Source organism: Primulina eburnea, chromosome 16 (assembly GCF_022965805.1).
Source record: "Primulina eburnea isolate SZY01 chromosome 16, ASM2296580v1, whole genome shotgun sequence".
Lineage (NCBI taxonomy): Eukaryota > Viridiplantae > Streptophyta > Magnoliopsida > Lamiales > Gesneriaceae > Primulina > Primulina eburnea.
Window position 1 is genome coordinate 11555179 of NC_133116.1, and position 19195 is coordinate 11574373.

General features: G+C 35.2%; 1 protein-coding gene across 1 annotated transcript; it reads left to right on the top strand.

Annotated features, from left to right (window-relative positions):
* The first annotated feature begins 6658 nt into the window (after positions 1 to 6658).
* LOC140817564 (NADPH-dependent diflavin oxidoreductase 1-like) lies at positions 6659 to 9377 on the top strand. Its single transcript, XM_073177320.1, has 4 exons — positions 6659 to 7005; positions 7653 to 8110; positions 8895 to 8969; positions 9075 to 9377. Exons 2-4 carry the CDS (start codon positions 8033 to 8035, stop codon positions 9288 to 9290), a joined length of 369 nt encoding a protein of 122 aa, XP_073033421.1. The 5' UTR covers positions 6659 to 7005; positions 7653 to 8032; the 3' UTR covers positions 9291 to 9377.
* The last annotated feature ends 9818 nt before the right edge of the window (positions 9378 to 19195 follow it).

The window sequence follows — 19195 nt, forward strand, 5'->3', positions numbered from 1 at the left end:
AAATGAGCGCTGAAATACTGAAAATCTGAAAAGATCTGACCAAAACTATTTCATGGAAGCATGCAGTCAAAATAAATCATGCTTCAAATAAAATGCTGAAACGTAAAACTTACAGACCGAAGGCGTGACTTTGTGAGCTTCTCGCGGTCAGTAGTAGTGTAACCCTTTACAAGAACATAGGCTCTGATACCAACTGTGAAGGCCCGAAAATACTTGCTTGAAAATTTGCGAAAAATTAAAAATTTTCTTTTAAAATAACTGAAATTGCCTCGTTCATAAAATCGACTGATAAATCTAAGTCAAAGTTTAAAATATCGCGGCGGAAGAAAAAAATAAAGTTGCCACAAATCACAATTTAAAATTATATCCAACGACTGATAAAATACTGTTTGAGAAATAAAAATAGTAACTGCTGCTCTGAGGTCCTCGGGTGCCACTACTGCCGACCCAAGCTGACTCACTGGTCCCCGCCCTCAGCCCTAGCCTTATCAACACCTACAACAATCAAGTCTAGTGAGCCTAAAGACTCAGCATGCATATATCGCAGGTAACGAGTAAAATCTGAAGTAAAATATTCATGGGATGTGCTGAAAATAATTTGTACTGAGCAATTAAATTACGTGCATATCTGAACTGAAAATCACAGTAAAAATATTTGCTCCTTGGAGCCTGTACTGAAATGACTGGTAAAATTTTCTGTTGAGATTATGTTTTACGCCTGTGGCCACTGCACTAAGCTAAATCTGATCGGTAACTGGCTACCGGGGAGGCTAAAACTGAACTAAGCTGGCCGGTCACTGGCGACCGGGTGGTACCACACTGAAATGATCGGTCACTGGCTACCGTCTAAAATATCACTCCCACATAGTGAATGAACCACAAGCCATATCGCATAAATCTCAAAAATATAATTTTCTATTTAATGCACGTAAAATAATTAACTGGCATAAAGAAAAATTCCTGTATTTTCACCAACTGGATTGGATCGTCCCCAGGCTCGCTGCAACCTAAAAATGCCATGAAAATATGCAATATAATTTTCTTGACCAATCTATACAATTAAATTTCTAAAATGCGACAAATACGTCTAGCGACCTCGTATTTAAATCATGACTTTAAACCAACCCGAACCAACACTGAACCAACGTGACGTCATGATTAAAATACGCTTAAAATTATGAATTTATGCTCCTAAAATTATGAGGGTCGAAATCTAGGTGAAATGGAGGCCAAAACATGAAACACTCTTTCGAGAGTCAATTTGGCACATCGCACCGTAAATTCTCGAACGACCTCAAAAATGATCCGAATTACGAACGGTCAAAAACATGACCTTCCTAACTCAATGGGGCACTGTCCAGTCCAAGGCCATAGGCTAGAAGCCAACCAAGAACTCAAACAAGCCTCCTAATCGACACAGCAAGTTGCTGTAATTTCCAGCAGCTGCGTACTCGCTTTGCTTGCGTCGTTTTCGAGTCCGCCGGCCATTGGGGCTTGCACCACCGACCAGGGACCCTTACCAACATCCCAAGGAAGGGTTTGAACCATGGCTAAGGGCACAAGACCAGCCACAATTCGAACCACACCATGAGAGACCCGAAATTCCTACCCGAATGCACCAAAAATCTGTACTGTGATGCATCGGTTCGCTTGCTGTCTTTTATCGTTCCTATGGCCATTTGATTGACCGAGGCTCGATCTAGACATATAGGAGTGTGGTATGGACCGTGGCTAAGGGCCATAGGCCAACCAAGATCCACACCAAACCATACAATTCGAATTAAACCTGCTGTACAAGAGAAGGGCCGAGAAGGGGGAGGGGGCGCTGCTCTTGTTTTCGTGGGTTATCTTGCGTCGTCCCAGTGGTCATTAATTTACCGTGGCACGACCTAGACATCTTGGGGTGTGGTATGGACCGTGGCTAAGGGCACAAGGCCGAACCAGATCCACACCAAGCCACAAAAACGAAATGCAAACCTGCTGTCAAAACTCAAGAGCCGAGAAAGGGGAGGGGCTGTTGTGATGTTTTTATTAAAAACCGAGGATCCATGGACCAAGCCACCAAAAGGGTGACTTAATCACGTCTTTGACATGCTAGGGGAGTGATCCAACCATGGCTAAGAGCCCTTAGGGCAGCCAAGATCAGATCCAATCCACTTGACAGCAAATCTGAATTTTCGAAGCACATAAGATATGCAAGGGGGAGGGTTGCTGTCATTTTCAGTTTCCAGCACGCGTGGGGCTTGATTTATTGGACTAACATGGTCCTAATGCATCCTACTATATGTATATAAGTCGCCCTAGGAGCCTGGAGTTGAGCCAATCACCTGAACCCACACAAACAAGCAAACCGTGAGGAGCACAAGAACAAAATCTGCACAGAATTTCTTTTAAAGGATGTTGCTGTCGGTTTTCTGCTGAAAAATCGAGACCATGAGATGCTATAAAAATACCATAGGACTTGATTGAGGTTTGGAAAAGAACACAGACATGCCTGGTTTCGTTTTTACAAGAAACGAAAAGAAATAACGACGACGCGACGCGGAGGAGTGAAGCGCTTCTCTTGTTCCTTGCTCTCGATTTTTCTTGCCTATTTCTTGCTATGCTTCTCACGATTTTCTACTGAATATGGCTGCTGGTTTTGAGATTAAGGAGAGGGGAGAGGGTGATCTAGATATGGAGGGGGAGATCCAAAATACATGGGATAAAGGGTGGCCAAGTCTCAACAATCTTTTGAGTTTGAAATTCAAGTTTGATAACAAAAGCTTGTTGGTGCTAGATTGATGAAGTGGCCGATAATGCTTGGCTAATCTAGACTAGGAAAAGCTCCAATAATTAATTAAATGTTGCTCCCAAAAATCCTAGACTTAAATTTCTAATTAAATTCAAAGATGAGATAATATGATGATAAGGAAATTAATTGTTTAAACAAATCATGGTGGCCGAAAATTTGAGGATAAGTGGGGAGGAAAAAAAATATTTTCTTAAACCTTGTATTTTAAATCTCTAGTGTTTAATTTATCCAATAAATATTTTAAGGAATTAAGAAACTAATTATCTAACTTATTTACTATTCTATCTCAACTTAATTAGAAAATCCCAAAAACTTTATTTTACACTAAAATCACTTATTAATTAGCTTAAATAAATTCTAGTAATATTTCCCAAATATTAAAATTTATCTCTATGCTCCAACTCCGGTCCGGCCTCACTGAATTTACTGAAAAGCTGAAAATCAAGCTACTGAACTGAAATAATGAAATAATTAACTTCAAAGGAATGCATTAAAATAAACATGCACTGAAGTCAATTAAATTTTTAAAATAATAGAATTATGCATGGCTTGTACGCAGTCTAAAAATCCGGGTTCTACAAGTGTTTTGAGTCTTTCAAAACTATTCCGTCAAATTTCAGCAGTATAGCATATCTTTCTTCCTAGGGATAAATCCTTGACTTGAGAATATTTGAAAGTGTGTTTTTTTGACAGAAATAGAAAAGGTTTCCGATCCACAGGAAGCCTGTTTTGACTATAATTTACCCACAACCTACTGACAAGAACACTGATTGTAAATTTGTAATGATGTATATATAGATACCAAAGTTTTTATGAGGCCACACATGCTTCCAAAAGCAACTTCTTTTGGTTCATGAATTTGATTGGTTACAATATAATAACAAAGCACTTGATCAAACAACTCTTGTCTGTTTGTTCTTGCTAACAACATTCAAATGCTTTTTGTTGTTGGTTGGTTGAGGGGCTGATGGAAGTGTGTTTTAGCTACAGGTTGATCTGGAAACCTTTGACTTGCATTTTGTTTCATGTGCACTGAGTTTTTCCCAGCTAGTTAATTTTCTTAAGAAATGCTTGGGTACTAGAGGGATGAGTTGATTTGTTTTTTTCAGTTCATCTGTCTATTTGAAACTCATGTGCAAGGTATATAAGTATCCATAGGTTACACATGCTCCTACTGGTAAACATGAGTATTGAGTTTTTTGAAAATATTATAGATATGAACAGTTATCATATATATCGAATTTGCACCTTAGTGATCAAGTTTGTTTGTAATTATAGACCAAGAATCTTCGATTAAGTAGAGAGGGCAGTGGGAAGGATGTGCGCCACTTTGAGTTCGATGCTGTTTCATCTGTAAGTCATGCTAAACATTCTCAAATAGGCAGTTGTCCGTTTTCTTTTATGGTTAAAACCATACATATGTTCTTTTCTATTAATGTGTTGTGTTCATGTCTGCAATCAATAGAATATGAAGTGGGCGATGTTCTTGAGATTCTTCCAGGTCAAAGTTCTGCCGCAGTAGATGCTTTCATACAGCGTTGTAATTTGAACCCTGAGTCTTACATAACTGTATGTAGTTCTCCATTTGAATTTCTTTATCGGTGTTTTTTCTTGAAGATTTTTTCAGTGTTTTCCGTGTGCCAATATCACAAATGTAATACTATCCCTTCTTGATCGTTCCTTTAATACTTTTTTCTATGTCTTGTTTAATCATCATTTGTCCATACATGTTACACGGACCACTGGACTCTTGCATTGGTTACCACTTCTTACAACTCAGAAATGCCAAGATTCTAATATTCACCACATGATAATCACTTGGTTCAGACTTACACGAACGTTAACCTTGTGGAAACCCGAAAAATTGTGAACTTGGAAATTGTGGTACTATTTTTTGAGGTTCCCTTAACGTTGGTAAGTCGGCCCGAATCTGCTATTATAGATGCCAGCATGCAGACGAAGCAGGTAGAGTAGTTGGATGAGACCCGATATCGCAATAAACGCTTCCAGTGTTTGCTGTGATTTGCAAGATTAAAATCAAGAACCGGTGATGGATGCAATGGATATTCTATGTTAATTTAGACACCTTACCAAGCTAGCGTTTACCCGTGTCCTCCCACTATGGTTTGTTTGCAAACCAGGCGCTGTTGCAAAGAGCATATTGTATGTTTAGAACACAAACAAGCTTGGGGAACGCAGGATATGATGCAGGCACGAGCAATTGAAATGCAAAATATTTTAGACTATCTTTTGACAACATTAATAATAAACAGATTTTATATGGTGGAGATTGAAGATTAATATATGTGATGCATACCCAAAAGCAAGAGAAGTAATCCCCCAAGAGCAGTAATCCCCCATGAGATAACAACTCAAAAAGCGGGAGCAAACTGTGCCTAGAAATATCGCAAGCAGTTTTGAGATGGTTCTTGGCTGAATAAATATATCAGTTTTATAATTATGTTTTCAAAAGAATTATTTTATGTTATTTTTTAACAGTTCTAAATAATTTCATTATTCATCAATCTACATTAATATGGCACTAGCCACCGAGGCACACGCGTTGCGTGTGTCATTAATATATGAGAATAATATATTAAATCTTCGTGATTTTACAATATCATGAGAGTAAAAACATTTGTACTTGATCCATGAAAAGCCAGAGATTCCAAAGCTTAAATAAATATGTCAAACTCAATTTGTTACCTAACATGATATATATGTTGATCTTAAAAAATAATATTCTTTTGAAGCAGTAATATCATATCATGAGAAATAATGATAAACTTCAATGTAAAAGAAGTAAAATTTAATAGCACCATTTTGAATTGGTTACCAAATCTGGTTGTTAGAATAAGGTTATGGGAAACTTTTTTGATTCTTAGGTTAATATGGGCAGCACAATTGGGTGCCTAAGAATTGACATTTAGAAATGGAAAAGAGTTCTTCAGTCAGAAAGTTTTGATATGTTGAATGTCTTGTCTTATTATTTACTTTTCTTTATGGTTGTATTCAGCAGTTTGCTGTACCTCACTGACCTTTATCTGCGATTTACTCAATGATGTACGTGTTGAATTTCTTACTTTGTTTTTATTTGGATCATTAATGATTACGAGAAACAGGTATTTTGGCTAGTTATTTTAGTAATGTTAAACGATCAACTCCTGTGCCTAAAATATCTGATGATGCAAAAACAGATTGGCACAATGGACGGGAAATTAAATACGCATCTGCTGATATTGTATGCTTCAGAAACAGGAAATGTCATAGATGCTGCTGAGCAGGTTGGTCGTGAGGCAGAGCGCCGCGGTTGCCCTTCTGTCTCTGTCCTCTCTGTGGATGAGTTTCATCCGGTATACTTCTACTCGTTATTTCAGAACATACCAACTTTCAGTTTTTTTAAATGTTTTGTAGGCTGATTATATTGGTTACTTGGCCAGAGTGACTTACCAAAAAAAGAGAAAGTGATTTTTGTGGTGTCAACCACAGGACAAGGAGATGCCCCTGATTCTATTAAGGTTTTATTTATGTTTAATGATAATAAATTCTTTGTTTTTGTGCTTAGCTTTAATCCGTCATAATCAAGATTATTTGGCAGGGGTTTTGGAGGTTTTTGCTGCAAAAAAATTTGTCACATAGGTGGCTTAATGGAGTTTGTTATGCCGTTTTTGGATTGGGTGATTCAAGTTACCAAAAATATAATGTAAAGTTTTTATTTTTACTTTATTAATCATCTTATGACCTTATTTCTAGATCAACACCTTATTACAATTCATGAACTTATTTCTAAAGGAAGGTATTCCTTCTTCCGCACTGTAAACATGCATTTTTTTGTTGAACATTCTAAATTTAATGATGAAAAAAAAAGTGATCTTCTTGATATAATTGGCCTGATCTTATTTTTTTTCAATTGCCATAAATAGAGGAAATTTTTGGTTCTCCTGTTTTCAGATTACCAGGGTGTATTGTTATTGGATAGGTATCATATGTTTGGTTGTAAATTCTCATAATGGAATGTTCCGTCATAATTGTTTTAACAGATTGCATCTTCAAAAAGTTTTTTCCATAATCTTTCCTTGCTTATTAATTCCATGACATAAATGGATTTTCTGGTCGTAGTTTGTAGCGAAGAAGCTCGATAAACGACTGTTAGATCTTGGTGCATTGGCAATTATTGAAAGAGGTCTGGGAGATGATCAGCATCCTTCAGGGTACAATATTTATTCACATGATTTTAGATGATTAACCATTAGCTCTTATGAAATTTACAATATGGAATTTACGGTCTTTCCCCGTTTAATTCAATAAAACATGAGAAATGAAAGCACTTCATGTTGTTTGGATTCCAGTGAGATGCAAATTCAACGTCCAAATGGTGTTAGCGTGTAATCAATTTACAGGGAAACGTGTCAGTTTGCGATAGGACATTTTCGCTGCATTATAAACATTTTATGGATATCAGAGCAATTATGGAGTGTGCATCTAACATTAGGAATTCCACTCCTCCTACCTAATTATTTTCCTCTTATATATGAAGTCAAGTTTAGTGTGCTCGAATAACCTTCTAGTTTTGTGTAGTCCATATATGTGTAGAACACGAAATTTTAGTCTTGATGGTGTATTTTAATGGCTGTGTCATTTGGTACTAATTTTCACTTGCCAAAATGCTTGTAGTATGATGCTAATTGTTCATCTGGCTATTCCTGTGACAATGGCTCTCAGATGATTTGTGCACTTTATGTTGTTTCCTGCATATTTTAAGATATTCAACTTTTTAATTTTCATTTATTCAAATTAATGTGAATATTTTAAATTATTCATTCTCATAAAAGGTTTATGATTGGCATTTCGTTCATAGGTATGAAGGGGCTTTGGATCCCTGGATGTCCTCCTTGTGGAATATATTATATCAAATGAATCCCAAATTACTTCCAAATGGTCCAGTTTTTGTCAATCCAGATGCAGCTTTAATTGATCGACCTAGAGCACAAATTATATATCATGACATCAATGAAGGGGTACCACCAGTTTCAAATGCCACAGGTTACTTGTTTCTTAGATATTTGGTGAACATGAAAGTCCAACAAGTCTTCCATATTTCATTGTTTCATTATTCCTCGATATTATAATGCATTGATGATATCCGAAGTTTTTATTTTATTAGAAATATGTCTATGTTTCTGCCACTATAAGATCGTATTGAAGTGAAAACTCTGTACAGGTTTGAAGTATCTTGAGATGCAGGTTGAGAGAACCCGTTCAATGACTCCTGCAGTACCTTCTGGGAAGAACAGGCCTGAGTGCTTCCTGAAAATGGTATTATCATCATATTTTGTCTTTAGCAGTAAAATAGTTGTCGTGATATTCTGTTTACCTGTTCAGTTGTGCTTTCTTCATCTACAAGTGTTTTGAGTCTTTCAAAACTATTCCGTCAAATTTCAGCAGTATAGCATATCTTTCTTCCTAGGGATAAATCCTTGACTTGAGAATATTTGAAAGTGTGTTTTTCTGACAGAAATAGAAAAGGTTTCCGATCCACAGGAAGCCTGTTTTGACTATAATTTACCCACAACCTACTGACAAGAACACTGATTGTAAATTTGTAATGATGTATATATAGATACCAAAGTTTTTATGAGGCCACACGTGCTTCCAAAAGCAACTTCTTTTGGTTCATGAATTTGATTGGTTACAATATAATGACAAAGCACTTGATCAAACAACTCTTGTCTGTTTGTTCTTTCTGACAACATTCAAATGATTTTTGTTGTTGGTTGGTTGAGGGGCTGATGGAAGTGTGTTTTAGCTACAGGTTGATCTGGAAACCTTTGACTTGCATTTTGTTTCATGTGCACTGAGTTTTTCCCAGCTAGTTAATTTTCTTAAGAAATGCTTGGGTACTAGAGGGATGAGTTGATTTGTTTTTTTCAGTTCATCTGTCTATTTGAAACTCATGTGCAAGGTATATAAGTATCCATAGGTTACACATGCTCCTACTGGTAAACATGAGTATTGAGTTGTTTGAAAATATGATAGATATGAACAGTTATCATATATATCGAATTTGCACCTTAGTGATCAAGTTTGTTTGTAATTATAGACCAAGAATCTTCGATTAAGTAGAGAGGGCAGTGGGAAGGATGTGCGCCACTTTGAGTTCGATGCTGTTTCATCTGTAAGTCATGCTAAACATTCTCAAATAGGCAGTTGTCCGTTTTCTTTTATGGTTAAAACCATACATATGTTCTTTTCTATTAATGTGTTGTGTTCATGTCTGCAGTCAATAGAATATGAAGTGGGCGATGTTCTTGAGATTCTTCCAGGTCAAAGTTCTGCCGCAGTAGATGCTTTCATACAGCGTTGTAATTTGAACCCCGAGTCTTACATAACTGTATGTAGTTCTCCATTTGAATTTCTTTATCGGTGCTTTTTCTTGAAGATTTTTTCAGTGTTTTCCGTGTGCCAATATCACAAATGTAATACTATCCCCTCTTGATCGTTCCTTTAATACTTTTTTCTATGTCTTGTTTAATCATCAGTTGTCCATACATGTTACACGGACCACTGGACTCTTGCATTGGTTACCATGATAATTTTATTATTGGATTTGAATGTATGCATTGTATTCGCAATAAAAGGAAAGCCAAGAAGGGATTTGGAGCTTTGAAGTTAGACATGAGCAAAACATATGACCGCGTAGAATGGAGATACTTGGAAGCTATCATGCTGAAGTTAGGCTTCGCTGCGAGTTTTGTAAGGCTGATCTTAAAATGTATATCTATTGTCTCTTATTCATCCGTGTTAATCACAATACTTATGGTAAGCTGATCCCAAAGCGTGGTATTCGTCAAGGTGATCATTTATCTCCATATCTATTTGTTTTATGTGCTCAAGGACTTTCGGCCATATTATCTCTTGCGGTGCGAAATAAACTGTTTCAAGGAGTTAAATATGAAATGGAAAAAACATAGACAAGCCCACGAAATGAGTTTGATCATACCTATAAAACTTCAAAGACTCTTATTCCACATCGCGAATAAAAAGTTAATACAATACATGAACTTCTTATTTGATGGATTCAAAACCATCATAAACTGCAATGCTTCTCTAACTAAACAACCAAAGCTTATAGCCACAAAAAACCTAGAGAATCAGAATAAAAAGCCATTATTCAACAAGGAACAAGTTTACAACGACTTTTGAAAGGGGAATTCCAACAAATACATAGCAATCCAAAATTAAATTGCAAAATGCCCATTTACCAAAAATGAAAGTGCCCAGAAAGAATCAGAAGCAGGATTTAGCTAAAACTCCGTTGCCACATAAAGTTCGATTCTTTACACTGAATTACAGCAAACTGTGAGCCAACTCAAAAAGCGGGAGCAAACTGTGCCTAGAAATATCGCAAGCAGTTTTGAGATGGTTCTTGGCTGAATAAATATATCAGTTTTATAATTATGTTTTCAAAAGAATTATTTTATGTTATTTTTTAACAGTTCTAAATAATTTCATTATTCATCAATCTACATTAATATGGCACTAGCCACCGAGGCACACGCGTTGCGTGTGTCATTAATATATGAGAATAATATATTAAATCTCCGTGATTTTACAATACCATGAGAGTAAAAACATTTGTACTTGATCCATGAAAAGCCAGAGATTCCAAAGCTTAAATAAATATGTCAAACTCAATTTGTTACCTCACATGATATATGTGTTGATCTTAAAAAATAATATTCTTTTGAAGCAGTAATATCATATCATTAGAAATAATGATAAACTTCAATGTAAAAGAAGTAAAAAAATTAGTCAAAAAAATGTCTTAAAAATATAAGAACTCTGCTAGATCTTGAAAGTTTGAGTTTAAAATCTACCACCCAAAATGTAAATTTATCTCTAAAGATTATAATAAAACAATGTATAAGAAGTCCTAATATAATGATTTAGTGAATCTGTTGAGAATATGTGAGAGATTAGATCATAAGATCTTGAAGCTCGTAATAAATATATTATCTCACATGCAAGATCAAAACGAACAGATGAATCTGATATGACCACTAATATAAAGTAACATAATAAATCATAGAACATAAACTATTTGATTGTTAAAAACAAACCAGATGAAGATGAGGGCGAGTATATCTAATCCATTGAATTGAGTATGCGATTTATACAAATGCTTTGTTTGCAACCATTGTCCTTCAGCTTTTGAGAAAAAAATACAAAGGCAATTATGAATAAAACAATGTATCTAATGAATGTTTGAGTTGGTATAGTAGGTGAATAGGCCACTAATGTTGAAGGCTGGTTTTTGGCTTCCCCTTTTAATCTTCATGAGACAACTAAGATGTTAATATTCGACCATCCTACTATGTCCTCGTCAGAACTCAAATATAACATTATTATTCACAAAGAGTAGATACCAAACCTTGTGGCCTTAGGAACAAAACTCGGGCTTCAGATTGAACAACTTGAAGGCTCTACTACCTCGAGCGTGAAATTTGAACGGGGGATCTAGCAACCATGGGCATATAGATCTCTCTCAGCACCACTGTTTCTGTTTGAAATGAATTATCACTGATCTTAGATCAGTTAGCCAAAGTTACTGGATTTTTTTTATACACATTAATCTTGACATCTCTATCATTCATATAGGGTTCTTAAATTTTTTGAAACTCGTTAAAGTTCAACAAAATTCATCACCATCCTCGATAAACAAAAAGTACATAAGCTTTTGTTTCTAAATTTTTTTAAAAAAATATTAATTGTTGTAATCATTTAGGTCTGAATTCGATAAAATTTTAACAAAATTCATCACCATACTCAGTAAACAAAATGTACACAAATCATCAAGAGACCACCTTTAGTTGTCCAATAAACATAAAAACACATTTTGAATAATTTATTAATGGGAAGGCCACTCATTGCATAGATTCAATAAAATACATGATATCAAAATAAGACTATCCCTAGCGCAAAATAAAGACAGTCAACACTCCTCCAAAAGTTACAAATGTGAAAGAAAAGCATACTAAATTCGTCTTTGTTTTCACTAAATTTAAATCCTCTATGTAAGAGTACCGAGAAAAAATGTTCAAGCCTTATTTGCAGAGAAAGCATACCAGTATAATCGATCATCTTCTTCAAATACTCCCAGAAGATTTGAAAGATTTGAATAAAAGTATTTATTATGATTTATTAAATATTTCATAAATAATGAATATGGAGATAAGCCACTATGTGTTTTTCAGGTATAAATTGATTTTCGAGTCATATGACCTATACAGGTGAGGCTTCACCTATGCTGCTCTCTTTACCATCTACTTTCCTGATTTATTCTGAACAAAAAAGACTTAAATCATCTTTTCTTCCTCCTATTTCTGAACATGATTATAATGTCATATATCAAATGTGCAGGGAGAGGAGCTGAGAAAGATGATTGGTTCTCCTGCTTACACTGAATGTAGTTAAATGTATTCTCGAGATTCAATATTCAAGTTTTTAGTTTCTTTTATTCGTACCTTCACTCTTTCAACATGTTGCACTCATTTACCCCATTATGTTTTCCCAACAGAATGTCACAAAGTCTGGATTAAATGGGTAGCATTTAACCACCACTGGCCTGACTCCCGAACCTAACCCATGATCTCAGTTTGGATGTGACAGTCCAAACCTCTGGAAAATTTAATAGACTGGAATGAAGAACAAACCTTCTCTTGCAGCTTTCAGCTCATCTGCCTAAATGAAAGAAAGGAAAAAGATGAGAAAATGGAACCAAAACATTTAGCATGATAGCACCATCCTTCAAGTGTATAAGCACAGTTTCATCATTTCCTGTTATTTTCTAAATAAATGAAAAGAGTGATTCAAGTCTCTGCTGGTTTTGGAAGCCACCAATCTAACATATTGTTTTAATTCCTCCCTAATAAAGGGATCAATATTTGAACTGTCAAAAGGCAACAAAAAGTTGGCGGTCTATTCAGAACAGAGAACCGTAAAACTTACAATGGAATATGTGCACCATGCATGAGGTGTTTAAATAGCTCAGCAGTTCTAAGGCTCTTAATTTTTTGGTATTTCAATTTTTACATGTACAGAGTTTTTTGCAACGACAAAAACTAAGAAATTTTTCAATGTTCTGATAAATATATATATTTTTAGTTAAGAAAATATATTTTCCCAACATGCTAGTTTCTAGTTTCTTTTATTCGTACCTTCATTCTTTGAACATGCTGCAATCATTTACCTCGTTATCTTCTGCTATCAAAGTCGTGCTCCAGCCACCCAAGCAAAAGAAAAAGAAGAGTAAGGCTCAAAAGGCATGTTCTATATTGTGATCAGCATTATGCACAATAAGGACAATAACCCACCATTGTTTCTCCTCCATCAACTTCATTTGCTTTTCCCTCCTCAAAGTAGGAACCGTTGTCTGCCTTCGCTTGCTCCAAGTTCTAGCAATTCGTCTAGATGACTTAAACCCGAATAGTTAAGTCATATGTAGTCAATTGCCCATTGTGTTTTGATTTGTTTTATCTTGTTAATGTCCATTTTAATTACACACAACTGCAATATTTTAATACATGTGAGAACTGAGAACATAAGTCAGCCATATGAATCGCAATTCTAGAATCTAGAAATAAATTAGATTGACGCAAACGATTACTGCTTTAATTGATGGATCGAGACAGTTTCCAGAAATTGCAAAAGAACGCTGTCATATTAACAACTACGTGCCGTTTCAGCCCGACATTAAACGCAATTCGAATTAATGAGAAGCCAAAATTCAACCAAAAAATACATTACCTCAATCAAGCCTGTGTTCTCTCGGCACCTTCCTTGGTAAAGTAACTCGAATCTTCTGCAAGAGGACCAGATAATTTTCAAAATACCAAATTGAAGTACCTTTCGAAACTTGTCTTTGCTTGAACATAAAATGAAAAAGATTACAAAAACTTGCATCTGTGGCTATTCTGGAGTTAGCTCATCATGCGAGTCAAAATCCAAAGCAAACAGATTAAAGAATCTGTAGTGCCTTGTTATCCCGATCACTTCGAAAACTTGAGGATCAAAGAGCTAAAAACAACATAGTAATCTTTCATCAATCACGGAAGGACCCTTATGATTTCTTGGCCGGAAAATTAAATTTGAACCGACAGACAGGAGGCTGGCGATCGAGTGCAATGGATGTGGTGTTGAGTTCGTCGAGGCCTCAACCGAGTATTTGTTGGAGGAGATCGTGGATTTGGAGGAGATCCACGTACCTTGTAGAGACGATTTGTGAAGGTAAATCAATTATATCTGAGAGAATCGTGGTGCGTAGTTGTGTGGAACGGTTTGCTGGAGATGTGGATTGATTTTGAATGAGATATTTTTGAGCTGAAACAAAAGGGCAAAATGGTCAATAAAAAATTGGTGTCCGCTTCGACAGTTTTTATGTGCCTCTCATCTTTAATAAAATAGTAGAGATATTGGCATAAAAAAAAATGAAATAAATTTTCTACATTTTTTCAAAATATTGCATATAATTAAAAAAATTAAGATCTTTTTTGATAACAAAATATAAGATATTTCAACTTATTGATAATTGTTTTATTGTGTTTAAAATAATATTTTTTTGAAAAACTTTGTGTGAAAATCCATAAAATAAATATTTTTCTGTTTCATATAAAAATCTCACCAAATCAAAGTCACATATTTTCTTTCTCTGTTACCTTATTTATTAATCATTATATTGCAAAAAATTTCATTAGAAATTTTTAAAATTGTTGTGAAAAAGTAAAAATTTATGGTAAAAAGTAAAAATCTCAAACTCTCAAAATTTACCAAACTACACACTTTATAATATTTTTCTCTCTACTCAATTGTTATTTTCTTCACAAATGAGAGATCTATTTATAGAGTTTCATTACACATAATCCAAAAATAAATTCATCATTACATACATCATCACACACTAATTTTCAATATTCAACACCTAATTTTACCTAATTTTCAACATTCAACATTCAACATACACATTTTAATATTATATTTTCAACACTCCCCCTTGTGATGATGATCATAATGATTGTCTTCATTACGTGTTTTTATACTGCCTCGTTAAAAACCTTACTTGGAAAAACCCATTGGGATAAAAACCATAGTAAGGGAAAAAGAGTGCAGTCACGTAAACTCCCCCTGATGTTGACATGAACAATTCTTCACAAATTTCGTAGATTGCGCATCCCAATATTATATATGTGCTTTCTGAATATTGACGTAGGAAGTGCCTTTGTGAAGAGATCTGAAGAGTTTTCACTTGATTGAATGTGACGAACATCAATACATTTATTCTTCTCAAGCTCCTTGGTGAATGCGAAGAACTTAGGAGGAATATGTTTAGTTCTGTCGCTTTTTATGTATCCTTCTTTCATTTGAGCAACACATGCAGCATTATCTTCATATAGTATAACAGGCTTCTCATCGAATGATAATCCGCATGAAATTTGAATATGTTGGGTAATTGATTTTAACCACACACATTCACGACTTGCTTCATGTAGTGCAATAATCTCGGCATGATTTGATGAAGTTGTTACGAGCGTTTGTTTCTGTGAACGCCAAGATATTGCAGTGCCTCCACGAGTAAATACATATCCAGTTTGGGAACGTGTCTTGTGTGGATCAGATAAGTATCCAGCATCAGCATAACCAATTATACTTGGATTAGCATCTTTTGAATACAAAAGTCCCAAGTCTGTCGTTCCTCGTAGATAACGGAATATATGTTTAATTCTGTTCCAGTGTCTCTTTGTTGGATATGTGCTAAATCTTGCCAACAGATTCACGACAAAAAATATATCAGGCCTTGTACAATTTGTAAGGTACATAAGGGCACCGATGGCACTTAGATATGGTACTTCTGGACCAAGAATATCTTCATCATCTTCACATGGACGGAATGGATCCTTTTCTATGTTTAATGATCTAACAACCATTGGAGTACTTAAAGGATTTGATTTATCCATATTAAAACGTTTAAGGATCTTTTCTGTATAATTTGTCTGGTGAACAAACATTCCACATTCTTTTTGTTCAATTTGCAAACCCAGACAATACTTGGTTTTTCCAAGATCCTTCATTTCAAATTCTTCCTTCAAGTATGACACAACTTCTTGAATTTCCTTACTCGTTCCAATGATGTTTAAATCGTCAACATATACAGCAATAATTACGCATCCGGATGTTGTTTTCTTAATAAAAACACAAGGGCATATTGAATTATTTACATATCCTTTCTTCATCAAGTGATCACTTAGCCGATTATACCACATTCGGCCGGATTGCTTTAACCCATATAATGATCTTTGTAATTTCACAGAATAACATTCTCTGGGTTTTGAACTTTGTGCTTCAGGCATCTTAAATCCTTCAGGGATTTTCATATATATATTACTATCAAGTGATCCATTTAAGTAAGCTGTAACAACATCCATAAGACGCATTTCTAAATTTTCAGATACCGCCAAGCTAATCAAATACCGAAACGTAATTGCATCCATCACGGGAGAATACGTTTCTTCATAATCAATTCCAGGCCTTTGAGAAAAACCTTGTGCAACAAGTCGAGCTTTATATCTTACGATTTCATTTTTCTCATTTCGCTTTCGAATAAAAACCCATTTGTATCCAACAGGTTTTACACCTTCAGGTGTAAGGACTATAGGTCCAAAAACATTACGTTTATTTAGCGAATCTAATTCAACCTGGATGGCATCTTTCCATTTTATCCAATCCTGCCGATTTTTACATTCACCAAAAGATTTTGGTTCATGATCTTCGTTATCATTTATGATGTCGATTGCCACATTATAAGAAAATATATCATCAATTTCATCTATATCTTTTCGGTTCCATATTTTTCAAGTATTAATGTAATTGATAGAGATTTCATGATTCTCGTCAGTTTGTGGTTCTGACAGAACATTTTCATCATCATGTGTTTCTTCAGGAACACCATTCTCTATTTTGTGATCATCATGTGTTTCTTCAGAAACATCATTCTTTATTTTGTGATCATCGTGTTTCTCTATGAATTTTCTTTTTCGAGGATTTTTATCCTTGGAACCGACTGGCCTTCCACGCTTCAGGCGTTTAATGACATCATGAGTATCTTCCATTTGTTTCTTTGGAATTTCAATTCGAGCAGGGGCATTTGCAGCATGTATATATGATTTAGTTACCCCTTTTGTGTCTGCAAATGCATCTGGTATTTGATTTGCTATTCTTTGCAAGTGCACAATTTGCTGTACATCCTTTTCACATTGTTTTGTTCTTGGATCCATATGTAACAATGATGATACATACCACGTAATTTCCTTTTCGGTATGTTTCTGTTCTCCCCCTAACATTGGGAAGATTTCCTCATTAAAATGACAATCAGCAAAACGTGCTGTGAACACGTCTCCTGTCTGAGGTTCAAGATATCGAATGATTGATGGACTATCATAACCGATATAAATTCCAACCTTTATTTGAGGTCCCATTTTCTTTCGTTGCGGTGGTGCAATAGGCACATACACCATACATCCAAAAATTCTCAGATGAGAAATGTCTGGTTCTTTACCAAATGCAAGCTGTAATGGAGAGTATTTATGATATGAACTCGGTCTGATGCGAATTAATGCAGCGGCATGTAAAATTGCATGTCTCCATATAGAAATAGGGAGTTTTGTTTTCATAATCATTGGTCTAGCAATCATTTGCAGACATTTAATCAATGATTCAGCCAATCCATTCTGTGTATGTACATGAGCAACAGATGCTCAACAATGATTCCCATAGACATACAATAATCATTGAAAGTCTGGGAAGTAAATTCACCAGCATTGTGGGGCCCCGGGTCCGATATCTAATACTAATAATTTTTAATGTATCAAACCAAACGATTTAATAAAATACATAATTTGTTGTTCACAAATCCACATAAACATCGTCAAAGTAATTTAATGGTCTCAAATGTTTGAAATAAAATTTTCAACATGTCAAAATAAAATAGTGAACCAAATAAATCCAAACATCATCACATAGCTTCTAAGACCCGGGAATCTCACTTTAACTCGTATCTCCTGGCCTGGAACTGGACTCTGGCATCCCAAGCCTCGCCTCACCTACCGTCAAGCACATGAAAACAAGAGGTAGCCGACATGCCGGTGAGTATAAACCCAATATGATGCAATCAATAACATATGAGAATTAAAATTTCAAATAGTTCATATAAATTCATAAAGATGCAATATAATGCAATGCATGATCAGAAGCTGTGGCTATCAATAAATCTCAAGATCAAGTGAATCATCTGGTCATAGGGTACCCAAGGGAAGAGAATCTCCCAGCAACATACACCGACTCATCCGCTCGAGGTGAGGTGCTGTGTTCTACAATCCCAAGACTATGGTGCGCCTATAGAGAGTGTTCAGGCCATAGCAGCGACCTCCGCATACACTATGCCAACTCAACTATAGCACCATACGTCCAACAATTCAATAATTCAAGGCGACCTCCGCCATATCAAATCTGAATCAACAAGTGGCTCAATATGCAATGTCATGATGCAAATCAATATCATCATCTCGATATCATAATCAACTCATCTCAATACAACAATCATCATCAAATCACCAATAGTTCATCAAGCCATAGAGTTTTCAATTTAAAATAAAAATGATACTTTTACCTCGTATGTTACCGACCGTAACATACCTTTCAAATATTACCAAAAGAAGATCAAAATATATTGTTGAGAAGTCTTGAACCCTCGCAGTCTACTCGATTCGCTATCAACCAACTTAGAGTAAATAATCTTGAGCCAACCCAAGTCAATACTTCAACTGAATCTTCAATACATAATCAAGATCTCGGATTACTTATCAACACATAGCACTTTTCGTACAAAATTCATAATTAATTCAATACGGCTTCAAATCAAGATCCGCAAATTGGATATGCAACAAAACTCAAATCCCAACCATTCTTCTTCAGAACTTTTGTCAAATAAAGTCATTTACTCATTCGTTCATAATCTGAAACATTGAACATAATTTTCGAAATTCTGCACCAACACATTTCTGGCACACTTTAGTATTTTGAGCATAACTTCCTCAATACTCAATGGAATCAAGCCAATTTTATATCATTTCGAAGACAAGACAATGTTCTATAACTTTCATATGAACACCAAATTCAGAATCCCAACCGATTAATACCAGAATTCGAATAAACAGAAGACTTGGACACAAATCTGCACTAACTCGGATTTCAAGACCAGTTTTAGTAAATATATCATATCTCTTTCAATTCTTCATGGAATTGAGTGATTCTTGAACCAAATCGAAGCTAACTCAATGCTCTACAAGTTTG